The sequence below is a fragment of the Nesoenas mayeri genome (genome assembly GCF_963082525.1).
Source record: "Nesoenas mayeri genome assembly, chromosome: 24".
In the NCBI taxonomy this organism is placed as follows: domain Eukaryota; kingdom Metazoa; phylum Chordata; class Aves; order Columbiformes; family Columbidae; genus Nesoenas; species Nesoenas mayeri.
This window is the reverse complement of record NC_137546.1, coordinates 294,518-316,302: the sequence shown is the minus strand read 5'-3', so window position 1 is coordinate 316,302 and position 21,785 is coordinate 294,518. Positions and strand designations below refer to the sequence as shown.

Below are 21,785 nucleotides of genomic sequence, written 5' to 3'. Positions count from 1 at the left end.
ATTTCCTCTACTTCAAAAAAAGCGTGGTGTAGAAGTCTCACCAAATGGGTTTGCAGTTCCTGGGGCTGGTGCTGAACGAGTGCCACGAGCTCCGGTCCCGGTGCGGCTCTGGTGCCGCCGCTCGGGTCGCCCGTCCGGGACGCCGGGCAGGACACGGTGGCCTCGGCAGGTCTGGCAGCTCGGGGGGTGAACAGACACCGTGTGTTGGGCTCGCTGCTAAAATAACCGCTGTTGTTCAATAGTGTCTGGTGAGAAAAGAGAAAATACACCTGAGCGAAATGGTGCGTCTTGTTTACAAAGAGTGGAATTTAATTTAAAGCTTATTCTTTGCAGAAAAGAAAAACATGTTCGACCAGCCAGAACCACTCCAGCAGAGTTCATGAGACACGGCTTGGCCGCCTGTTCCTGGCACCAGCCAGGACCCTCAGATCTGGTGATGATGTGTTGCAGGTCTTTCCTGGGTGTGCAGCGGGTGAATGGAGCGCCGCACTGGCGCTGCGCCGGCATGCCGCGCTCCTCCGCAGCCCAGCGCCGCGCGCTGCCCGGGCACGCTCCCGCCAGGCTCCGTCTTGGCTTTGTTTGCCTTGGCTGCGCGTCATAGAACAGCTGGGGAGCCTCCTCGTCTGAGCCCAGAGCAGCGGGTCAGCGCTGTGCAGACACGGCTCGGTTGGTTGTTTTTCTTCTGGAGCCAAGTCTGCTCCTGAAATGTCCGAAAAGTGCTTTGTGGTTTTCCAGGCCGAGGGAGGCGCGGGAACGCGGGGCGCGTTGTTCCCGCGTCCAGAATTGCCCGATGCTGCTGCCGCCGGGGCTCCGAGTCACGGGGCAGGGCTGCCGCTCATCGCCTGGGATGGCAGGTCTGCGCCTCGTGGTCCGTCCTCATCTCGTGGTAAAAAATGCACTATGGGCATCCATCTACAGTCAGTAAATTGAGCTCCTTTGCTTTTGCAAAGCCAGAGCACGACCCGCGCTGCTGCCTCTTGTCGGGAAGGGCCGGGAATCGACCCGCGGCTCAGAGCCCAGCAGCGTTTCTTCGAGAATTGGCCAACATGACTCCTGTGTAACAGCTTTGAGTCCGTTTAATGCTGCCTGAGTAGATATTAGGAATTATAAAAAGGAATACGACTCTGAGCTTGTCACCTAAACTATGATAATATTCCTTCAAAGCAGGCACATTTGCAAACATTATTAATTACCTGGGGAACAGCTCAGGGTTTAAACTGAATTAAGAGGAGGATGTGTTTTTGTGATTTCAGGTTTGATTGAGAGAGAGAGATGTCGGTGTTCTCAAACAAGGGAGCGTTTCTTTGTTACAGACCTGGCCGCAAAATACAGGGAGTTAGTCTGCACCGAGTCCCTCACCCCCCAAAACCAATTTACCAGCAGGGGTGTTATGCCAGGAACTGCCTGCGGCCAAAATTGCTTTTAACCGTGTTCAGCAAGGCTCCCCTCACCAGCAGAGGTCTGCTTATCTTAGGGGCACCTGGAGCTGCTTTCAGCCCCGGTTTTACCGGCGTTACTACACCTGGGTGCATTTAGAGCAGTCAGGAGAGGCAGCTCCTGTAATACGGAGCGCAGGTGTGTGAGCTCTGCACAAAGGCCCCAGCAGCCCCGGGGCGCTCGGCTCGCGGGGTCCTGCTCCGGCCCGGCTGTGCGGCTGTAGGGTCTCTGCATTGACACTGAGATTCCTTTTCCTACCAGCCACGGAAACTTGGTTTTTACTTAATTGGAGTGTGCAGGCTGCAGTTGAAAATACCCTCTGAAGGTATTTGCTGCGGGGCTCAGCCGTGAGCTGCGGATCTCAGGGAGCTTCGCATGGAAATGGCATCTTCCTCGGGCCCTGGCGTTGCCACGGTCACCTGAAGGTAAGGGGTGTCTTAGTTCTGCGGTGCTGAAAGCCCCCGCCGTTCGGCAGCGCGGCTGGTTGTGAGAGCCCGCAGCCGCGTCCCTGGATCGCCAGGCGACTGCGGCCCCTTTGCTCTCGCGGAGCAAACCGAAGCATTGATTTATCTATTTGTTTTGCAACCAACACCAGGGCTTCGTTGTGCCATTCCCTAGGGACGTGCTCCCGCGTGCTTGGGTTTGAAATTAACTCCTCTTACCAAAAAGTGTGCGTGGCTTTGGTTTTAGTTTTGAAGAAAGCCCTGCTGGGCTTGCTGTGCGTTTGCGTGCGGCCTCGGGCTGTTGGGCAGAGCACATGGAACCTCCTTCCCCGGAGCTTCACGTCCAGCTCTGACCCAGGGTCTGGTTTGGGCCTCGGGCGCCGTCGCGGTGTCTGTGATAAGCTGCTGGGGCGGGCGGGGCGCGGCAGCGGCGCGGGCAGAGGCGCCAGGGCGGCCACGACCCCGCGCTGTGGGTGCAGGGAGCGCGGCCGCCGCGGCGCAGGGGCCGTCGGAGGGAGAAGCGCCGGGTGTCGTGCGGCTGCGAGGCCTGCGCTGAGCTCCGCGCTGCCTGCTGGCCCTGCCTTCACAAGTTCTCCTTCAGGTCAAAAGGAAATGGAACTATATGGGAAATAGGAAGAGGAGGAAGCTAAGAAGGGTACATCAGGTTTGAGGAGTCTGTCATAACAAGTTCACAGATAAAGAGCCTGTCCGTTTGATTGCCTAGGACTTGCCCCATGGCAATGAACACAAAGCTTGTTTGCTCATTAAGCCCAAACAATGTTCGTGATTGTTTATCAAAGCATGTTCAGGAAATAACAGTAAGTAATCGTTAAAGTTCGTGCGGGTGCTGCTTATCCTGAGGTTCCTTCTGGCCCAGCTGTGTGCTCCGGCTCCCTGGCCGAGCTCCGCTCTCCGTTCCCCACACGCAAAATGCATTATTAAAATGCACTTAAGCAACACACAGCAAATGGCTTCCTGCGCAGAGCAGAGCTGGCTGCCTCCGCTGCTGCCAGCCGCCGTCAGCTGCTGGAAGAGGGGATGATGAAGGAGGAGGTTATTTAAGGCTCAGTCTGCCTTGGCGGAATGTGCCCAAAATGAAGATGTTGCTGATGAATAGGAAAAGAGAGAGGAGTGCAAGGCCCTGGGCCAAAGGTACTTGGTGACATGGGGCTGTTGTGTGGTGTTATTTGAAGAACAGTGCAGCCCAGTGACTAAACGGTGTCTGTCACCTGTTCCAGGTGCCAGGCTCAGACGAGCAGGGCATTGTAATGTAGGGCTGGGGGGTCCCAGACCACAAAGAGTTACAGGTCGCCGTTTTGCTGGATTTGGCCTAAACATACAGGAAATTACTCCTCGGGATTATTTGAACAAAACTGAGGTTGTTCTCCGGGTTTACTGGCAGCCTTGTGACAGACCTGGGGTCAGGGGATCCCATCTGCCCCGGACACCCCGTGCGCCCGCCCCTGCCCCGTGACTGGGAGCAGACGGACGGACGGACAGACGGACGGGCTTTCCTGCAGTTGGACTCAGTTATTCCAGCGGAGAAACCAGGGCGTGGAATACACGTGGGCACCACACAGACACTTTCCGAATCACCACAATCAAGCTTAAATTCTTCTTATTCTTCACTGTAAACCTGTTCTAAAGTAGGTTAGTGGATCAGAGCAGATCTGCTCTATATTATTTATAGGTTGTTTCCTTCCGGTTCTTGCTGCCTGTCTGGATGCTGCCGGAGAGGACTCCATGTTCCGCAGCCCTTCTCTCTGCTGCAGCTTTAACACTTGCTATTTTTGTCTGTAGGAATCCCTTCTCCCCAGCTCCCTTTTCTGCTAAAATCAGCACACTGGCAGTGCTCAAAGTCTTTCATCGCTCGCTGTGCCAGGGTCTGAACACGCTGAGCAGCGCCGTGCTGTTTGGTGAGCGGGGGCGCCGCGGCAGCGCCGGCTCGGGTGCTCGGCCGCCGTCCCTTGGGGAAACGCCGCGTTCCTCCCCACCAGGACGCCTCGGCCGGGCTGTTCGGCACAAGCCCCGCTGCCCACTGAGCCGGGCGGCCTTGCAGGAGCGTTGGCAGCAGCAGAGCTCGCTTTGGCCCCGAGGACGCCGGGGTTCGGCAGGCTGCAGCAGCCGGCGCGGGGCTGCGCTCACAGCGCGTGGCACGAGCCCTCGTGGCTTTCAAGGAGCTCTCGTAATTTAAACCCACTGTCAGGTGAAGAGGCTCCACACAGCAGCCAAATGTGATAGGCAGGGTACAGCTACATAATTTATGAAACTGCATTTCTTTTTGATGAGATTTTGAGTCTAAAAGCTCTGGGAGGGGTGTGCTATTCTTTATTGCATCTCTGAACTCAAGTTATCTCACGTTCTGAGGGCACAGTCTGTGCTTGCAAAAAAAATTAATAAGAAATTAAGAAAACAAAGAGGTGCAGGCCGGGGTGGCTGCTGCTGCGCGAGCGCTCCGGGCCAGCGCGGCGCGGTGGAGCGGCTCCCGCGCCGCAGCGGAGAGTCCGGGGATCGGGCTCCGCGGCCGCAGCGGGACGTGGGCTCCGGCGCTCCAGGGACCGCGCGCCCGTCCCGGCCGGGCCTGCGCGCCCCGGTGTTCGGTGTCTCTGTGCCAGGCCCTGTTTCGTGTGCCGTGTTTCATGTCTGGCTGCAGCTCGGTCTCTGGACGTCGGGATCTCCCTGCCGGGCGTCCCCACCGTCACCTCGGAAGGACGTGGATTTGGGGTCGAGGTGGCCCATCTCTCGCACGCCGACATAGGCATGGGCAGCATTGCTTCAGGTAAATGTCAGCACACCCAGCCAGTTCTGGTGTGCGCTGCAGAGGTGCGCGCCCGCTGCTCGCGTGTGGGAGGCAGACTGCTCTTGGCACAAGGGTTCCCTTTTTGAGCAACTTATTCTGAGAAAATTATTGCAGTTTGAGGTCGGAGAGGCTGATATCACCAGCCGTACTAATGTGTAAGGATTTGGGAGACTTGCTGATGTTTTCTGGAGATAAACCACTGGAAATTGGGAAAATGTTATGAAACTGCAGCCCAAGTTCCTGTTCCCTTATCTCTGCGTGTTACCGAGAGTTTAAAAAGTGTGTGTGATAAAGTGCTTCATGGAGCAGTTGCCGGGGTGATGTGTCCTGAGGAGCGTCTCGGGTCCCTGAGCCCGGGGCGGGACGACCCCGAGCGCTCCGTGCTGAGCGGAGTGTTCCCACGAGGGAGCGCGGCCAGGTGGCTGTTGTCATTGATGCTCCTTTAAACTAGCGTGATATCACCTCGTGTGTTATGTGGGCTGTGATTAGGTTAAAAATATTTATTTATTTTAAATTTGTGGCGATGCGTCCTCTAAGGCCCTAACGTACTGTAGGTCATCTGTGACTCGCGGGGTGGCGGCTCGAGCCGCCTGTTGAGGTGCCCGCGACACTGGGCAGCACTCAGGGCTTTCCGATCTGATGGGGTTTGGTCATCAAGCAGGGAGGTAATACCTGATACTCAATAAAAACCCTAAATCTGGCCTATGAAAAGGAATGAGTTGTTTCTGAAGTGCTTCAGCATTGAGATACATATAAATGGAATTATTGGGCGAGGGGTGGGCTCCTGACACAGAGCTGGCAGCTTCCCTCGAGCACTAACCATGCGCGATGCCTGAGCCGAACACCCTTCAGAGCTGCTTAAGAGCTTCTCTTTTCCATTTTGGTGAGATCTTTCTAAATTATACATTAAACTTATCAGGGTGAGTAATGCATCACAGCTTCCCCGTGTCAGACCTAATGTGACTTGCTCGGCTGCAGCTTTGTGTTTGCCTTTCTCTGCCGTTTATCCTCAGGCTCTGTGCTGGAGCAAACCCGGCTCCCCGTGCCGCCCGCAGTCTGTGCAGGGGGGCCGTGTGCAGGGCCGTGGGGCGCTCTGTGGGGCGCTCTGTGGGGCGCTCTGTGGGGCGCCCTGTGGGGCGCCGTGTGCGGGGCCGTGGGGCACTCTGTGGGGCGCCGTGTGCAGGGCCGTGGGGCGCTCTGTGGGGCGCTCTGTGGGGCGCCGTGTGCGGGGCCGTGGGGCGCTCTGTGGGGCACTCTGTGGGGCGCTGTGTGCGGGGCCGTGGGGCGCTCTGTGGGGCGCTGTGTGCGGGGCCGTGGGGCGCTCTGTGGGGCACCGTGTGCGGGGCCATGGGGCGCCATGTGGGGCGCTGTACCTGTTTCTTTGGCCATTTCACACGCTCCACCGTGCAGGGGGTTTGCAGGACTGTTTCCAGCACTCCTCGTATATTGTTTGCTTCACTTTATTCTGATGTATGTGTAAATGACTGGATGTGTCAGTGGGTCGCAGCCACTCCCGGTCATACCCATCGGTGTTCCTCTGCTCCTTCCTTTCGGAGTCAGTGGGCAGGTGTGGGGCTGTTCTTTTCATAGGTGCAGTCACTCCAGGCTCCAGCACCTGAGCATGTTCTGAGCGGCAGCCAGCGTCAGCTATTTGTGTCACCCTTTCACCTTACTGTGTTTACATTTCTATAGCAAAACACGGTATGTTTTCAGCAAAATTAATCAGTATAATTATACATGATTTCCAATGTCAGGTTCAGCTGAAACACTGATTTAGGGTGGTGATTAGCCCTATCAGAAGCAACGAGGATGGAGCGCTAATCTGTGCCTAAAACTGTTCTTTTGAAAGGTGCCGTTTATACTCTATTCATAAATTGAATATTTCCTCTGAACCCCCCCAATCAATTTGAATGGAAAATACATTTATAGTAGGTTGTTTCAGATGGGCGCTTTGCTGCCGCTCCGGGGGCGCCTGTGCAGACAGAAAGGGGCTGAGCAGAGTGTGTTCGTTTATTAACAGGACCCCTGCACCTTTGTATTTGGCTGAGGTTACATGGAATGAGATCTCAAAATGATTTAAATCTGCATAGTCCTCATCACCTCTGATCCCTGCAGAAGTTGAAGTCCCGTGCGCGGCGCTGGCAGGTGCCGCAGCACAGCGCGCAGCCGCTGCCGTGCGGAGGGCCCGTGCGGCGTGTCCTGCGTCCTCGAGCCCCTGCGAGGCTCCCGAGACGCGTTCGGGGTTCGTTACAGACACGAACGTGGAAGAGTCATGGAGATGCGGATTATTCTCCATTTCCAGCATGCAGCCTTTCAGAATCAGGAGCATTTTAAAGATTGCAGGCTCCAAGAGTGATTAATTTGCTATTTTACTCCTTTAGAAAGTGCAATTATATAGAAACGAAGTTCCCGCATCGTAAAAAAAAGTTCAGATCAATTAAAACAATTTACTTTGTTACTAATGATTTCAGACCATTGTAATTTATTGCTAAATAAGTGACTCCAGAGCGTGATGGCTCGGGGGGCGCGCAGAGGGACGTGAGCGGGTTCCTGGGCGGGTGGAGCGCGGGCTTGGGCTTTGGTTCGGGCTTTGGTTCGGGTTCGGGCTTTGTTCGGGTTCTCACCGCGAAGCGCCGGGGCCGGCGCAGCCCGGGGGCTCCGGGAACGCGGGGCTCGATTCCCCAGCGACACCTGCACAGCCGTGCTCCTCCGCCCTGTATTACGGGCTTTGAAAAGCTATTTGGTTGGGGGTTCCCAGATTATTTCAGTTACAAATAAAAATCTAGGTTTTTTTCCATATGCAGACAAACAGGATTACCAAGGTGAGCGCGTCCCTTTGGCAGCCGTGACGGGTCACCAGTGGCACAGAACGGTCTGCGCTGTGTTTGGCGGAGACAAGAACTTGAACAGCGTTTACTGAGCAGCTGCAAATATATGCTGTGAAATCTTTTGAATGGTCTTTCAAAATGGTCCTTTTTTAGTGGAACTCAATGGTGTTAAAAAACTAGGAGTCAGGGCTGGCGTTGTCAGGGTCTCACTTATCCTGGGGACAAGTCTGCTGCGCCTTCAATTTGCCAGCCGGTGAAATGGGCTGTCACGCGGCGGGGACAGCCAGATCCGTCAAGCTGCACACGGTTTTCCTTTATTAGTTCTATTGGTTTTATTGCCCTTCTTGTGCTCTGAGGGATGATGGTTGTTTAGTGACAAGAACCTGGAAAATCATTCAAGTTGACAATGCGTTTTAGATTTCATTTTTTCCTTGTGTCTCTATCTATAAAAAAGAACGACTTGACGACCCGGCGAACCGAGCGGGGTTTGTGCCGAGGACTCGCCTGCGGGTTCAGGGCTCTGCGGCCGTCGCCGTCGCCATCCCCACCCGCGGGGCGTTCGGCCCTCGGCCTGTGACACTGGAAACTCGGGTTTCCAAGACGCACCAGCGCCTGAGCTGCCAAGAAACCTTTGATGTGCCCCCACGCTCCCCAGCGTACGCGTTCCCCTGTTGAACGGAGCGTTCCCGTGTGTGGCGCTGGATGTGCCGCGCTCGGCTGCGTGCCAGGGTGTCCAGCGGGGTGCAGGGCGCGGGCGGGCGCCGGTTTGCCCGTGGGACAGGGCGCAGCTGTTCTGAAATGGAGCAGCCTCTGCCTTCGCAGGTTCTGTGAAGGGTGCGGTGTTGTCGGCACCGTGTGTTCTTTTCTGTGGCCAACGTGAGAGTGCGGCAGCACTCAACTTAGAAAATATCTCAACTTCAGAGGCATTTTTGGGGAGTAAATATAAAAAACAGAAAAAATAAAGTAATTTCTCCATGTATCGGCAAATGCATTGCTATTTGCTACACTCTTCAGAAGGCATTGCTGAAACTTCAATGTTGTTATTAGAGCATACTATGGAATAAAAAGGTCACGGAAAATCTCCGAAGGAACGAGGCAAGGCGCAGCCGTGGAGTTACCTAAGAAGCTGGTAACTCTGCAGCACGTCTCCAACCATTTATCTGACAAATTTGCTCTTGCTACTTTAAAATCTAATGGGATGTGGCGTCAGCATCTGTCACCGGCTCAGCCTGAGCGCGCGGGCTCGGCAAAGCTCACCTTCCTCTGCCCGACCCGCCGCAGCTCCGGAGGCGGTGGCTGCGCTGCCGTCAAGGCCAGCGGGTTGGGGTGAAGCCCATGAGATGTAGCCAGGTTGAAGCACCCTGATTCCCCATCACTAATAACAATTATAATATCTCTAGTTAGCAGCCAGGTTGTTTATTCTGCCTTGGGGATCTGAGGCAGGACAGGCGCCCTGTCCTGTTCCCTGCTCTCTTCTCTTGCTGTGTGAAAGAGGCACGTGGGACAGAGCGTCCTGCCGTGGGGCGGGCGCCGGCCGCAGCGTGCGCCTCCTCGGCGCTCCGGGTTGCGTCAGCAGCGCGGGGCTGCGGCACCGGTACAGCCGTTACTGCTTCTGGATAATGTGTACACTTTCACTATCACATAGTTTTCCTCCTTCATTTTTCATGAGAACTGGCACTAGATTAATGTTCGAGCCATGGAAGAAACGTAACACCGTGCCAGTCTGATTTATTGACCACTTAGTGCTGATGAAGCTGCAAACAAGAATCAGACAGATGTTGCAGCTGCATTTTTCTTTATCAAAACTAACAGCTTACTTTGTTTTTTTAACCACTTCTCGTGTCATCTCCTGCTTACCCGGCGGCACCGGGGCAGCGGGACAGGCTCCTGCGGCCCCCGGCAGGACGCGATGCCGCGGCGCGCGGGGCCCGGCCGGGCCGGCGGCGGCAGCTCTGGCTGCCCCGGTGCAGGGGTGGCTCCACGGGGCTCGGGGACGCTCTGCCGCGCCGTCTGTCCCCGCGCCGTCTGTCCCCGCGCCACTGTCCACCCGCTGCTCCAACCCTCGGCGGTTTCATAAGCAAGTGCTGCCATTAGCACAACCTTTGCAAACGAATGATGGGTTGTGCTCCCCCTCCCCCTTGGAACAGGGCTCTAACAGCATTAATGAAACATTAGGGTTTTAATTACACCATTATCGTATTTATTTTTATAAATAATTTCAAAGCAGTCATTAAAGTTTGTGAACTTAGGAGTAAATGACTTAAGGGAAAGAAATCAGCTTCTCAATCTCGTTATTATCTATTGTACAATCTCCCTGGGACGCTGGTGGGAACTGGCGGAGTTGTGGCTCTTCGGATGATTCATTTACTCACAGGGCGGTAACGCTGCTGAGCTCCCTGCGTGGAGCGCGGGTGCCGGGGGGACAGGGCCGCGGCGCAGCAGGGCGTCCCCCGTGTCCCCCGTGTCCCCGCGGCCCCTCGAGCGCAGGGGAGAGGGGGCGCGGCGAACAGCCCCGCGGCAGCAAGCGCCGTGCGCTCCTGCGCAGGACCTGGGCTCTCAGTCCCGACCCCCCGAAGCTCGCGGCGCAGAGAGGGGGCGAGGACGTGACGTTGTCTGTGCTCTCCCCGCAGAACCCGGACATCGTGCTGGTGCACTACCTGAACGTCCCTGCCATCGAGGACTGCGGGAAGCCCTGCGGCCCCATCTTATGCTCAATAAACACAGACAAGAAGGAATGGGCGAAGTGGACAAAAGAGGAGCTCATCGGACAGCTCAAACCCATGTGTGAGTATCTGGAGGCTTCTTTGCTCTTTGGCTTTACAGAGGGTTAAAATCTCTGGTTATGGATACATGTCCTGGGAAAGGTATCCTTAGAAATGTAGCTAAAATAAAAGCTTTAGATTCTGGTCAGACTTAGAAAACAACGAGGACTTGGATAACGGTGTTGGGGGAGCACAGAGGGGCACTGCTCGCCAAGAAGCCATCAGATTTGGTTCCAGTATTGGGTGTGCCACGAGGTTCTGGAGCCAAGCACGTTAGTTTCATCACATTTTTGCATTAATCACATTCTTTCACAACCTTCACAGTTTGATCGCCTGATGTTGCCAAATTTCTCTGCCCTAAAGCAGGTTTGTCAGTGACTTACTCAAAGTGTCACGTGTGGTGCTGGCCAGGTGACAGTCTCACCCCGTCCCTGTTGGTGTTGTGGTTCCTCTAGTGCTGTTCCTCTGGAGCTGGAAGCTGCATGCGGCTTTTGTCGATTCTGTGGTTTCCTTGGTTGCCGTTTTTCATAAGCACGTCGCGTTTTGGACGGTGCGCGATGGCGCAGCCAGGCTGCGCGTGCAGGTCCCGGGACAGGCGCTGCCCTGCAGGGAGGGTTTTCATCCCGTTCCCGACTGTTGTGTCGTTCGGAGTTGGAGGATAAGCTGGCACCGGTTCTGCCCCTGGGGACGATGCCTCCTCCTGCCCAGGGGTCAGTGACTCGCTGAGAACAAGGGCTGTTTGCTCGCCCTGGTGTTAGAGCTTTTGGCCTCTGTCGGAGCCCGGGGCGGCGCGGCAGCGGGTTCCCTTGGCCGCGCGGCGCGGCCGGGACAGCGGCAGCGTGCGGACAAACACCCCAGGCTGCTTTTCCTGAAAAGCGGGGGGTTTGCTCGCATTCTTGCATCTGTAATTCACTCGGTTGCCTCCTCGCAGCCCAGCGCGTGGTCCCAGAGCCCCAGCGAGGCCCCGGCTCCTGCGCCAGCCGTGTCACCCGTCGCAGAGCGCAGCCCGGCTGAGATGGGCGCTGGTCACGGCTCCGGCAGACGATTCCTCTCTCCTTCCAGCCCAGGAGATGTCTCAGAGCTGTGATCAGGGAGCACAGGGGGCTGCGAAGCCCCCACCGAAACCTCTGCAGACCGGTGACAATCTGACTGTCGGCAGCATCCTAACTGGCTGAATAAAAGGGTCATCGCGTGTGTTGCTTCTGTACGACTGCAGCCTTTCGGGACGGTTGTGCAGAATGAGTAGCAATAGTAGATGGAGATTCTGTGGGAGCGTTGTCTGAGACACCTGTAAGTCATTTTGGGATGCCTGGTGTGAAGAATGGGCCTCGGTTTGGCGTGGCTCTCAGTGTTCTCCGCCTCTCGTGCCCCGTTATGGGCTCGCTTGGAGATGTCTGTGAACAGATTAGCAGGTGTCCTCTGAGGCATCTGGTGGTAAACGCAAAATGCAGTGGCAGAATCCAGCACAGCAGAATTCTGTGAATAAGCTCCATATGATCAGCAAATTGTGGGCCAGCTCTGGTTGAGGGTTTCTCCAAATCGTCCCCATTTGGCACTCTCATCCCTCGGCCGGCAGAGCGCGAGTTACGCGCTCACAGCTGGTGCTGCGTTGCAGTCCTCGTTTCAGGTCTGCTATAATTAAGACCTGTCTTTCTTGGGGAAAAAAGCTTTTTTCATTGCTCTGCTGTTCACAAACTGGTGGCTCGTGCTGTGGCTGCTGCTTGCAGCCGGGAAGCTGTGGGTGTCACCGAACCCTTTGGGCACAGGAGCTCGAGTTCTCTGTCCTGCCCGTGGGAAGGGACCATCCAGGGCTCGGGGAGGTGACCTGGACCTGTGTCCCCACGTTGTCACAGCAGCAGGCACTGGGCGCTTCAGCCTCGAACGAAGTTTAGGTGCAGTGACTGGCACTAATCCGGTCTGAGGCGCTGAGCTGCCGGGTCTTTGAGCTCCGTTTACACGGGCGGTCAGCGCCGCGGGGGCTTCTCACAAAACCGCCCAGCCAGATTTGTGCTTAAAAACACTGAAAAGAAACTCCCCGCGGAGGGCGGCGCGAAGCCCGTGGGGTCGGACTGGGGGTCTGCTGAGGTGCCTTCCGATCCGACATTGTGCGATCCGGTGATCCGGTCATTCTGCGTGGGCGGGGGCCCCGCCCCGGCCCCGCCCCCAGGCCCCGCCCCCAGCGCCCGTTCCTGATCCGCGGGCGCCCCCTGGCGTTTGAATTGTAACTGATCAGGAAACACCGGGGGCGTCTGACCAGAAATCGGATTAAAACACCTCCCAGAATTGCTGCTGAGCTTCAATATTTTTCCCTCTTTTTATTTTTCTTTGCGTTCCTGCATTCGGACTGTATTTAATCAAACGTGGTTCTACAGTGATTTCACTTTTCCAACCACTAAGAAGCAGGAAGAGCGTGTGTGTATGTGCTTGTTTCTTAACCTTCCTTTCTTAATGCGTTTTCTTCCGTATGGAAATCTCCTTTCCTGCTGATTCATTATGTGTCAGGAAGCCAAGCATGACATGTTACAAGCCATCTCAGTAGCATTTGGTATTCAGTACTAAAATCTTACCAGCTCACAGGAGTTCTTTACAAGGGGGAAGGAGAAAACGCGCATATTGGATGTGTTAAGGTAGTAGATAATTTGCATTAAGCATCTATACATTTTTTTTGCCATCTGTCACCTTTTACTGGCTTTCTGTTTTGTAACCTTCCTGATGTATGGGGAACGTAAGCACTGAAATCCGTTGCACCCCGTTCGGACCGGGGAACGGGGGCACAGCAGGGCCCTCGGCAGCAGGGACCTGGAAATCACCAGCCTGACGCTGTAGGTGTCCGGCTGCAAAGCTGCCTTGCTTCGGAGCTTCCAGCCCGCAGCTCGGTTCAGACTCACGGACACAAACCGTGAGACGCAGTTCGTTACCAGACTTGCCCGGTCGTGACGCTGCTCCGGGGGTTTGGCAGCAGGGACCAGGCTCTGCTGTAAAACTGACTGTGACCCCCGGTTCAGCAAAGCGCTTCCGAGGTGACCACAGAGGACCTAGTGAGTACAGCTCAGTGCCTTTATATAGTAGAGCTGAAAATATGCCAAATACATCGCTGCATTTTAATCTTGCTGTCAACGTATTTTTTGCAAAACTGCTATTTGAACATCACTTATTAGGTATAACATCACACGTAACAGAATAACATACCTAGAATAATAAAACAAATGTGAGTGGAGGTACTGAAGCGGTAAGCGTATATAAACTTTAGCTTAGGCGTAATAACACATACTGAGTGTTAAGAGGAAATTCAAAATTGTGCATTTACTAGAAAGCCAAATCTGTTGGGTACGATAACAATAAATGTGGTTGTCAAGCAAGGATAGAGGGACTCATTACTAAAGTAACTGCAGTACTTTAAATACTGATATGAGGAAGAAAACTTGTAAACCTTATTTACAGTATTTCTGCAAGTTATGCAGCCCAGCCAATAAACGTGTGAATTCTGTAATATAAAACTTAACCAAGATGAGATGCTGTGAGGCACGGTAACACCAGCGGGTGGTGAGGGAGCACAGCGACAGGTGATAAAAAGCAATGATCGTGCTGCACAGAGCGGGCCCGGGGCGGTTCCGCCGGCGGCGCGGGGCACGCTGAGCGAGCGGCACGAGGGAGCGGGGATCGCCGTCTCCCTCCCGCAGCAGCGGCCGCGCTGGGCGGGACAGGGACAGGGCACCGGGGCCGCAGCCGCGCTCCCCGGCCCGCAGAGGATGGATACATGATAGACACGCGTAAATCACTTAAAGAGACATTTAAGGAGACAGAAGATGCTTTGAGTCAGTTATTATGGAGAAAATATTTTATAAATGCTCTTTCGATTGTAATTCGGGTTGAAAATACCACTGTTATGTGCAGTTCTGCATCTAAAAATTCTGAGAGGGAGCCTTTATTCCAATAATTTACGTGCCTGCAGTTTGGCATTGTAAACGGCTAACAGACCCCAAGAAGAGAGACCTTCAGTTTGCAGCGTGTCCCGCAGCATCGCCCCGTCCTGTCCCAAATTACCAAGCGCTGTCTGCGGAGGAGCTGGCGCGGTGTCCGGTGGCGGCTCCCGGAGAAGGGCGGTGCCGGCCGGCACGGCAGCGAAGGCCTGGCAGAGGGTTGCCCTCGCGTTACACCGGCAGATCTGTAGCTGCTGATTTTATTATAAAACAAGCTAATTCTGATTTCACATTAGGGAGGAAAAGATTGCAGAGTGTTTCTTGGAATTGTGTTGGTTTGCTTCAATGAAACACAAGTATTTGGTTGCTTTCGGGTTTTATCGAAGGTCACGTGCACTGCTCAGATAGTCCTTACCATGGTTCACCATAGCGAGAGCCGCCACTAACAGCAAACGGAACAAAGATGTTCTGCTGGGGTGTTTTCCTGACAAAAAGCAGCAGGAATGGGTTTCTGCCTTTCTTTTGGTGATTCCTGGGATGTCTCTGAGGGAAGTTTTGCTGTTCTCTTGGCAGTTCATGGCATCAAGTGGACGTGCAGCAACGGCAACAGCAGCTCGGGGTTCTCGGTGGAGCAGCTGGTGCAGCAGATCCTCGACAGCCACCAGACCAAACCGCAGCCCCGGACACACAACTGTCTCTGCACTGGTACCTTGGGTGAGCACCTCGAGGGGCACGGAGTGGGCGCAGCTTAATCCGGGCTTAGGGTTGGGTTTGTAGCGCTGAGGTGCTTCAGTGTCGTATCGTGACCTGCTGAGACACAGCTGGTTCAGAGGTGGCAGAAGGAGTCTTGAGCACAAAATGGTGTATCTGGAACTTCTGAAAAACTTGTCAGTGCTCTGTAATGTACAAACTCTAACGAATGCTCTCCATGCGTGGCGTGCTCAAAAAGGCATATTCTCTTCTACATGTTCAAAGCATCGAAACTGAATGTTCTTCCAACTTCACCCTCTGAACTCTTGCCCTGCAGCCCACTTTGCTGAAGAAAATGGGCTCAGGTGGTTAATTGCAAGGTATCACTGGGATAAGTTTTATTTAGGCATCATGAAAATACAGATTTCTTTCCCAGTAAGGGATGGTTTTGAGTGAGGCTACAACAGCAAGAAACAGCATCCTTAGTTTAGCATTTTGTACACAGAGCAGGAGGCTCAGTGATTCTCTTTTCCAACTCATCTGCTTTATAGCCACCCCTTCCTAGTGCTTTGGCCCAGTAAAATATGACACATTCATTAGTCTTTAGCAGAATTTCTAAAGGAAAACTGACAGTGCTTCTAAGGGTTTATTTTTTCTTCTTTTTTGGGGGCAGTTGCATTATACAATTGAGACTTGAGTAAGAATGATGACCTCTGAAATACCTGAGTTTGGATTAAAATTCAACCTTACGGCTCAGCATTTGATCCAGGCTTGCAGATCTGAACACGAATCCTTCTATTCTTCCTTTGATGTTTTGTCTAGCGCCAGGTCGGCTGCGTGCCGTTTGACGCAGCAGCGTCGCTTTGCTTCGTGACGCTCGCGCGCGGACGCGGGCGGTCCCGCAGCGCAAACGCCTCTCCCTTGCTCCCGTTCGTCTCTGCCTGGGAGAACAGAGAGGTTTATGTTGCATTTAGTCTCAAAAGCGCTGTCCTGAACTACTTTAAGTGACCTGATTCAAGTCTTGAGCACATAATAAAGAAGTTCCCTTTCAAGGGCAGGGAACAAAAGATTTAGCAAACTGCAGTGGCTACATGGATGCTTTATGTTACTCAGAAGACGGCATTGATAATCATAGCCATTAGCTCTAAGGAGGAGGTCTCTTTCCCCTTGTAGTCGTTATGCAGTACCATAATTAATGTTCTTACCTTATTCTGGGGAAAATGAATCGATTAAGGAAGGAAACATCAAAAATTCGTGGGCTGTTCTTTCTTGAACACCACAAGCAGTCCTGGCACCGGAGTTTGGGGCCGAGACGCGTGTGCAGACAGCGTCGTGTCCTTCGTCCTCCCGGGCTCGGGGACGTTCTCCCGCCGGCCTGGGCTGGCGCGTCCTCCAGCCGCTGCGGTGCCAGTTGCACGCTGTGCCCGCGACCTCTCCGTGCGCAAAACGTGCATTGTCAGCAGAGGAACGGCTCAGCACCGGAGGAACGCGCCGCCCCCCTTACGGGCTTTCGTTGTGCTGCTTTTAAATAATGTGATTGGCAGCTGTAATAGACACGATAATAACAAGGAGATAAGGTTGCGATCAAGGTGGCAGGATGACACTCGGTACAGGACTGTGATGTGGCATCTGTCACCTCCGTGTTACCAGTCAGCATCCAGCCCAGGAGAGTGGTTGTCAAACCACCCGGCATCGCGGCGTGACGGGCCGAGCGGGGCCGAGCGGGGCCGAGCGGGGCCGAGCGGGGCCGAGCAGCCGTGCGGGGCCGAGCAGCCGTGCGGGGGCCGAGCGGGGCCGAGCAGCCGTGCGGGGGCCGAGCGGGGCTGAGCAGCCGTGCGGGGCCAAGCGGGGGCCGAGCGGGGCCGAGGGCGCGTCGCGCTGCAGACAGACGGGCCTTTGCGGCAGAAACCCGCTGCCACGGCCTTGCGGGCTCCGTGCGGTGATCGGGCGCGTTTCAGTAGCTCCAAAACTGGTCGCGGGTGCCGATTCCTCTCCCGTGGCGTCCGATCCAGCAGGGCTGAGGGGGACGGCTGCTACGTGGGGTGAGGGGAGGGGAACAAACGCAGCTGTTCAGAGGTTGTGTCATTGCACACAAAGGATCTATGCGTTAGGTGCAAAGGGAGCTGTAAACCTGGCACTAGGAAGACGTTATTTCCAAGGTCTCGTGTGCGCCAGCTCTCCCTCACACACACAGCGTGAGCACAGCTCTCCTTTGCTACAGCCCTAAGATACACAACTAGCGTCGTCTTAATTTTGTATGTACTGAATGGCAAATGTTGTTTTCCGGCACAGGGGCAGGAAGCAGTGTGCATCACAAGTGTAACAGTGCCAAACACCGCATCATATCACCAAAGGTCGAACCAAGGACAGGTGGGTACAGCGCTCACTCAGAGGTACAAAATAACGATGTCTCTGAAGGCAAGAACGAGCACAGCCATGGCAAGGCCTCCAGCCGAGAGAAGAGGAACGGCAAAGTGGCGAAACCAGTGTTGCTCCACCAAAACAGCACCGAGGTTTCCTCCACCAACCAGGTGGAGGTCCCCGACACAACCCAGAACTCTCCGGTGTCCATCAGCAGCGGGTTGAACAGCGACCCGGACATGGCGGACAGCCCGGCCGTCACCGGCGTGTCCAGTATGGCTGTGGCGTCCGTTATGGGAAGCTTGTCACAAAGTGCCACCGTGTTTATGTCAGAAGTCACCAGTGAAGCTGTGTACACCATGTCACCCACCTCTGGCCCAAACCAACACCTTCTGTCCTCAGACGCAGCTGCACAAGGACTGGTACTTGCTGTGAGTTCAGATGGACACAAGTTTGCTTTTCCAACAGCTGGCAGTTCGGAGAGCTTGTCGATGCTGCCCAGCACTGTCTCTGAGGAACTCGTGCTCTCTACAACTTTAGATGGAAATAGAAAAATTCCAGAAACCACCATGAATTTTGACCCAGACTGTTTTCTTAACAATCCCAAGCAAGGGCAGACGTATGGTGGAGGAGGTATGAAAAGCGACAGCATCAGTACCAACATGAGGCAGTCGCCCACAACAGAACGCAGCTTCAACTTCAATACGACCCTCACAAAAGAAATTAAAACTGAGGACACATCTTTTGAACAACAGATGTCCAAAGAAGCATTTTCCTCCACTTCTGCATCGAACACACTCACGCTCACCACTGGCTCAGGTTTGCTTCCGTCCGGAGGAGGCCTGAGCCCAAGTACCACCCTGGAGCAGATGGACTTCAGTGCCATTGACTCCAACAAGGACTATTCTTCCAGCTTCAGTCAGACTGTCCAGAGCCCTCATGTTCATCAGACCCCTTCTCCCAGCTTCTTTCTGCAGGATGCCAGCAAACCTCTTCCCCTTGAGCAGAACACTCACAACAACTTGAATGACACAAGTGGCTCATTTGTGAACACGTTAGGAATCCCCAGTGTGAAAACAGAGTCCCCATCCCAAACCACTTCCAACTGTAACGGCACAGTGGAAACCAGAATAGAGTCCAGCTCTTCTCTCCAGCTCATGCAGTTCCAAACAAACTTCCAGGCTATGACTGCAGAAGCTGAAGTTCCCATGGAGACTTCCCAGCAGGCAGAAGGGAATGAAAATCTACTGAAATCAGGGGATCTTCAAGCTTGCAGCACAGAACACTACTTGCAGCCCGAGGCCAATGGGGGTATCAGGAACGGGAACAACCTCCCTATTCTCCAAGGAAACATGGTACAAGGACTCTATCCTGTGGCCCATCCCAGCTTAAATAACTCCTCCAACATGGAGCTTAACTTGGACCACTTTGACATCTCCTTCAGCAACCAGTTTTCTGATCTAATTAATGATTTCATATCGGTGGAAGGTGGGAGCAATGCTCTCTATGGACACCAGCTGGTGTCGGGTGACAGTGCCGGACTGTCTCAGCCTGAAGACAGTAACAGAGCAACCTACAGCCAGGCTGAAATGTGCATTCCTTGCTGCAGCCCTCAGCAAGCCAACATGCAGCTCAGCAGCACGGAGAGCGGCGCCAGCACCATGGCGTACATGCACGTGGCTGAGGTGGTGTCTGCAGCTGCAGCACAAGGCACTCTGGGGTTGCTGCAGCAGAGCGGGCGCTTGTTCATGGTGACAGATTATTCACCAGAATGGTCTTACCCTGAGGTAAGTCCAGGGCTTTTACTCATTAATGTTTGCCGCTTTCTTTGTCATTGCTTTGTTAATCAGGGCTCCCAAGAACTGTTTCCTTGAAGTTTTGACGAGGCTTTCAAAGTATTTCTCTTGGAAGTCAGAGGCCCAAGGCCGTTTGCATGTCTGCCTGTACTTCAGTTAATTACACTTGTGTGGAGGGTGACACGGCTGAAGCGCCAGCACGCGGCGGTCGCTGCCGCTGTTGGCTGGCTGCGTGACGCCGGCAGCGGCGCAGCGCGGCCCGCGGAGCCGAGCCGGGCCCGGCCCGTGGTCAGGGCGCCTGGCTGCGCCGGCACTGCTGCTGGCGCTCCTGGTGTCCGCACGGCCAGTCCGACTCCTTAGCGCTTGTGTAGAAGGTCCCAAAACTCAGCAGAAAACCCCTAACTGAACCTGCAGCCTTTCTGGTGCACACCTTTTTTTTGCTGCTACCATGGGAACCTTTGTTATCTGTTGCTACACTAATGAATTGTTCGACTCCCGCTGGCAGTGCTTGTTGTATTTCGGTTTTGTACAGACCGCAAGGCCTAATCCATCTGCATAAACTCACCAGAACGTTTTTCAAAACCAGCGCAAGTCCAGGATTACTTCCTGGTTGCGTGGATTCATCCTGGCGGGTCAGGGTTTGATGTGCAACGGCTCAGAGCGATGCCCCAGCCATTTGTTTTCTGTGTGTGCTGCTGCGGAGCGCCCAGAGGCCGCGGGCACCCCGGCGGACGGCGACCGGCTCCGCTCCGCCCGGCCCTGCCGCAGAGGCTCGGGGTCCCGGGGCGCTGCCGCTGTCCCCCGGAGCGCGTCCCCCGGAGCGCGTCCCCCGGAGCGCGTCCCCCGGAGCGCGTCCCCCGGAGCGCGTCCCCCGGAGCGCGTCCCCGCGCTGCAGCCGCATCCCGGCCGCGCTCCCGCCGGCGGCCGCCCGAGGGCAGCAGGGCCGCGGGCATGGAATGGGGACCGGCACGGGAACGCGTGCCCCTGGCTGCTGGCTGCGGGTCCAGAGGCCGCAGTGCCCGGCGGGAGGAGCTGGGGTGGCCCCGGGTGGCCCGGCCCCGCTGGGCCCCTGTGCTCCTGAGCGGGCGCAGGACGGAGCCGGAGCGCGACTGTCCTAGCATTGTGCTCGTCCGCCAGAGCCCTGGCAGGGGAAGGGTCGGGACAGGCCGTGCTCACATGGCTTCTCTGCAAACACAGTCCTGTTCGGGTCACCCACTGTCGTCTTGCGTCCTTATTTAGCCACGTTCCCAGTAGCCGAACAACGCGAGTCGTATGACTGCTGTTTTTAGCTGAGATTTCATACATCACTGTCTGTCAGATTCATGGTCCGACTCCTCTCGTGCTTGCAATAGTCACTTTGAAGATGACATGTCGCTTTTTGTGTCCTCTCCGTGGTCATGCATCCATGTCAGCAGGGTCAAGGCAGTGACGGCAGCTGTGCAGCACGCTTGCTGTGGTGGACCCGCGGCACTTCTCTGTGGCACGGAGAAAGCGCTGAGCGTGGGCCGGCAGCAGCGGGGCGGCGATGGTGGGCAGGGGCGGAGCAGCCCGAGCCCCAGAGCTGCCGGCTGGGAGGGACGTCTGGCGCGCAGCATCGAGATTTGCCGTGGGCGGCCTCGGAGCTGGCGCAGGACGGGCGGGCAGGAGCGGGGGGCGGCGCGCGTGACGAGGGCAGAGGCCCCTGCTGCAGGGTGCTGTTTGCGTTTCTCCCGCGGCGGCGGAGACTGGGCCGCCGGTGTCGAAGGTGCCAGGGACCCGCGTTCGCTTGGCACTTGGCCCTCGGGATGCTGTTTGCCCTTCAGCCCCTGCAGTCACGGCCCCCTCTGGAGGTGGCTTTTTCTGTAACCTACTTGTTTTGTTCACTGTTTTCCTCACAGGGAGGAGTAAAAGTCCTAATTACCGGTCCATGGCAGGAAGCCAGCAATAATTACAGCTGTCTGTTTGATCAGATCTCAGTGCCTGCATCTTTAATTCAGCCCGGGGTGCTGCGCTGCTACTGCCCAGGTAAGGAACACCCCTCTCCTAACGCTGGGGCTTTCAGAGCAAGTTCTTAGCCTGACAGTCTCACGTATTTGTCTTGACCAGACTCACAGACCCCTTGTGAACGGTAGCGCATAAACACCAAGGAGCTTTTACTTTTTATTTGACATATTTAGTGTGAGAACAGCAGCTAAGGATCTTGATATGTCACAACAGATCACAACAAATATTACTTAGGAGCTCTGAATTAACTTTAAAATAACTACTTGAAACAAAATAATTCTGAGCATTTCCTTAGTTTTGAGAAAGCAGACTAAAGAGCAGCTGTTATTCAGGGTGCACTCACTGCTCTTCTGACTCTTAATCTGCCTGTTCTGCACTTTGTTCTTGGTCCGCACAGGATGAGAACACCTCCGGCCTCCCTGCAGGGATTTTCAGGGGAGCTGCTCCTCAGACTATGACTTTAAGGGTAGGCAGAATAACTTGGCGTCATTGTTAGGGCCCAGCTTCCCACTGGAAATGCGGTGAGGCTGGTTCCACCTTCTGCTAAAACAGCCCATTAGATGACTCTGAAGCTTCGAACCTTAATGTTTGAAAAGACAGACGGGCATTTTGGACTCTTCAGTTATCTAGTCACAAAAACATTGTCAAACGCCCCCTCTCCTTTCACGGTATCTGCTCCCAGCTGCCATCCAGCCCATGGGGAGATCCACAGGTAGTACCTGGCCATGCATTTCTGCAGGGAGGTTTGTCTCACCACGTGCACTT

General features: G+C 55.0%; 1 protein-coding gene across 3 annotated transcripts in view; it reads left to right on the top strand.

Annotated features, from left to right (window-relative positions):
- CAMTA1 (calmodulin binding transcription activator 1) overlaps positions 1-21,785 on the top strand; it is a gene marked incomplete at its 3' end in the record, with an annotated part of 128,449 nt that overhangs the window by 77,411 nt on the left and 29,253 nt on the right. For all 3 annotated transcript variants that reach the window (XM_080358898.1, XM_080358897.1, XM_080358896.1), the window contains exons 6-9: positions 10,139-10,292; positions 14,764-14,904; positions 17,173-19,028; positions 20,915-21,041. In XM_080358898.1, coding sequence (XP_080215024.1) covers positions 10,139-10,292; positions 14,764-14,904; positions 17,173-19,028; positions 20,915-21,041 — 2,278 coding nt within the window. The remainder of the gene's footprint in view (positions 1-10,138; positions 10,293-14,763; positions 14,905-17,172; positions 19,029-20,914; positions 21,042-21,785) is intronic.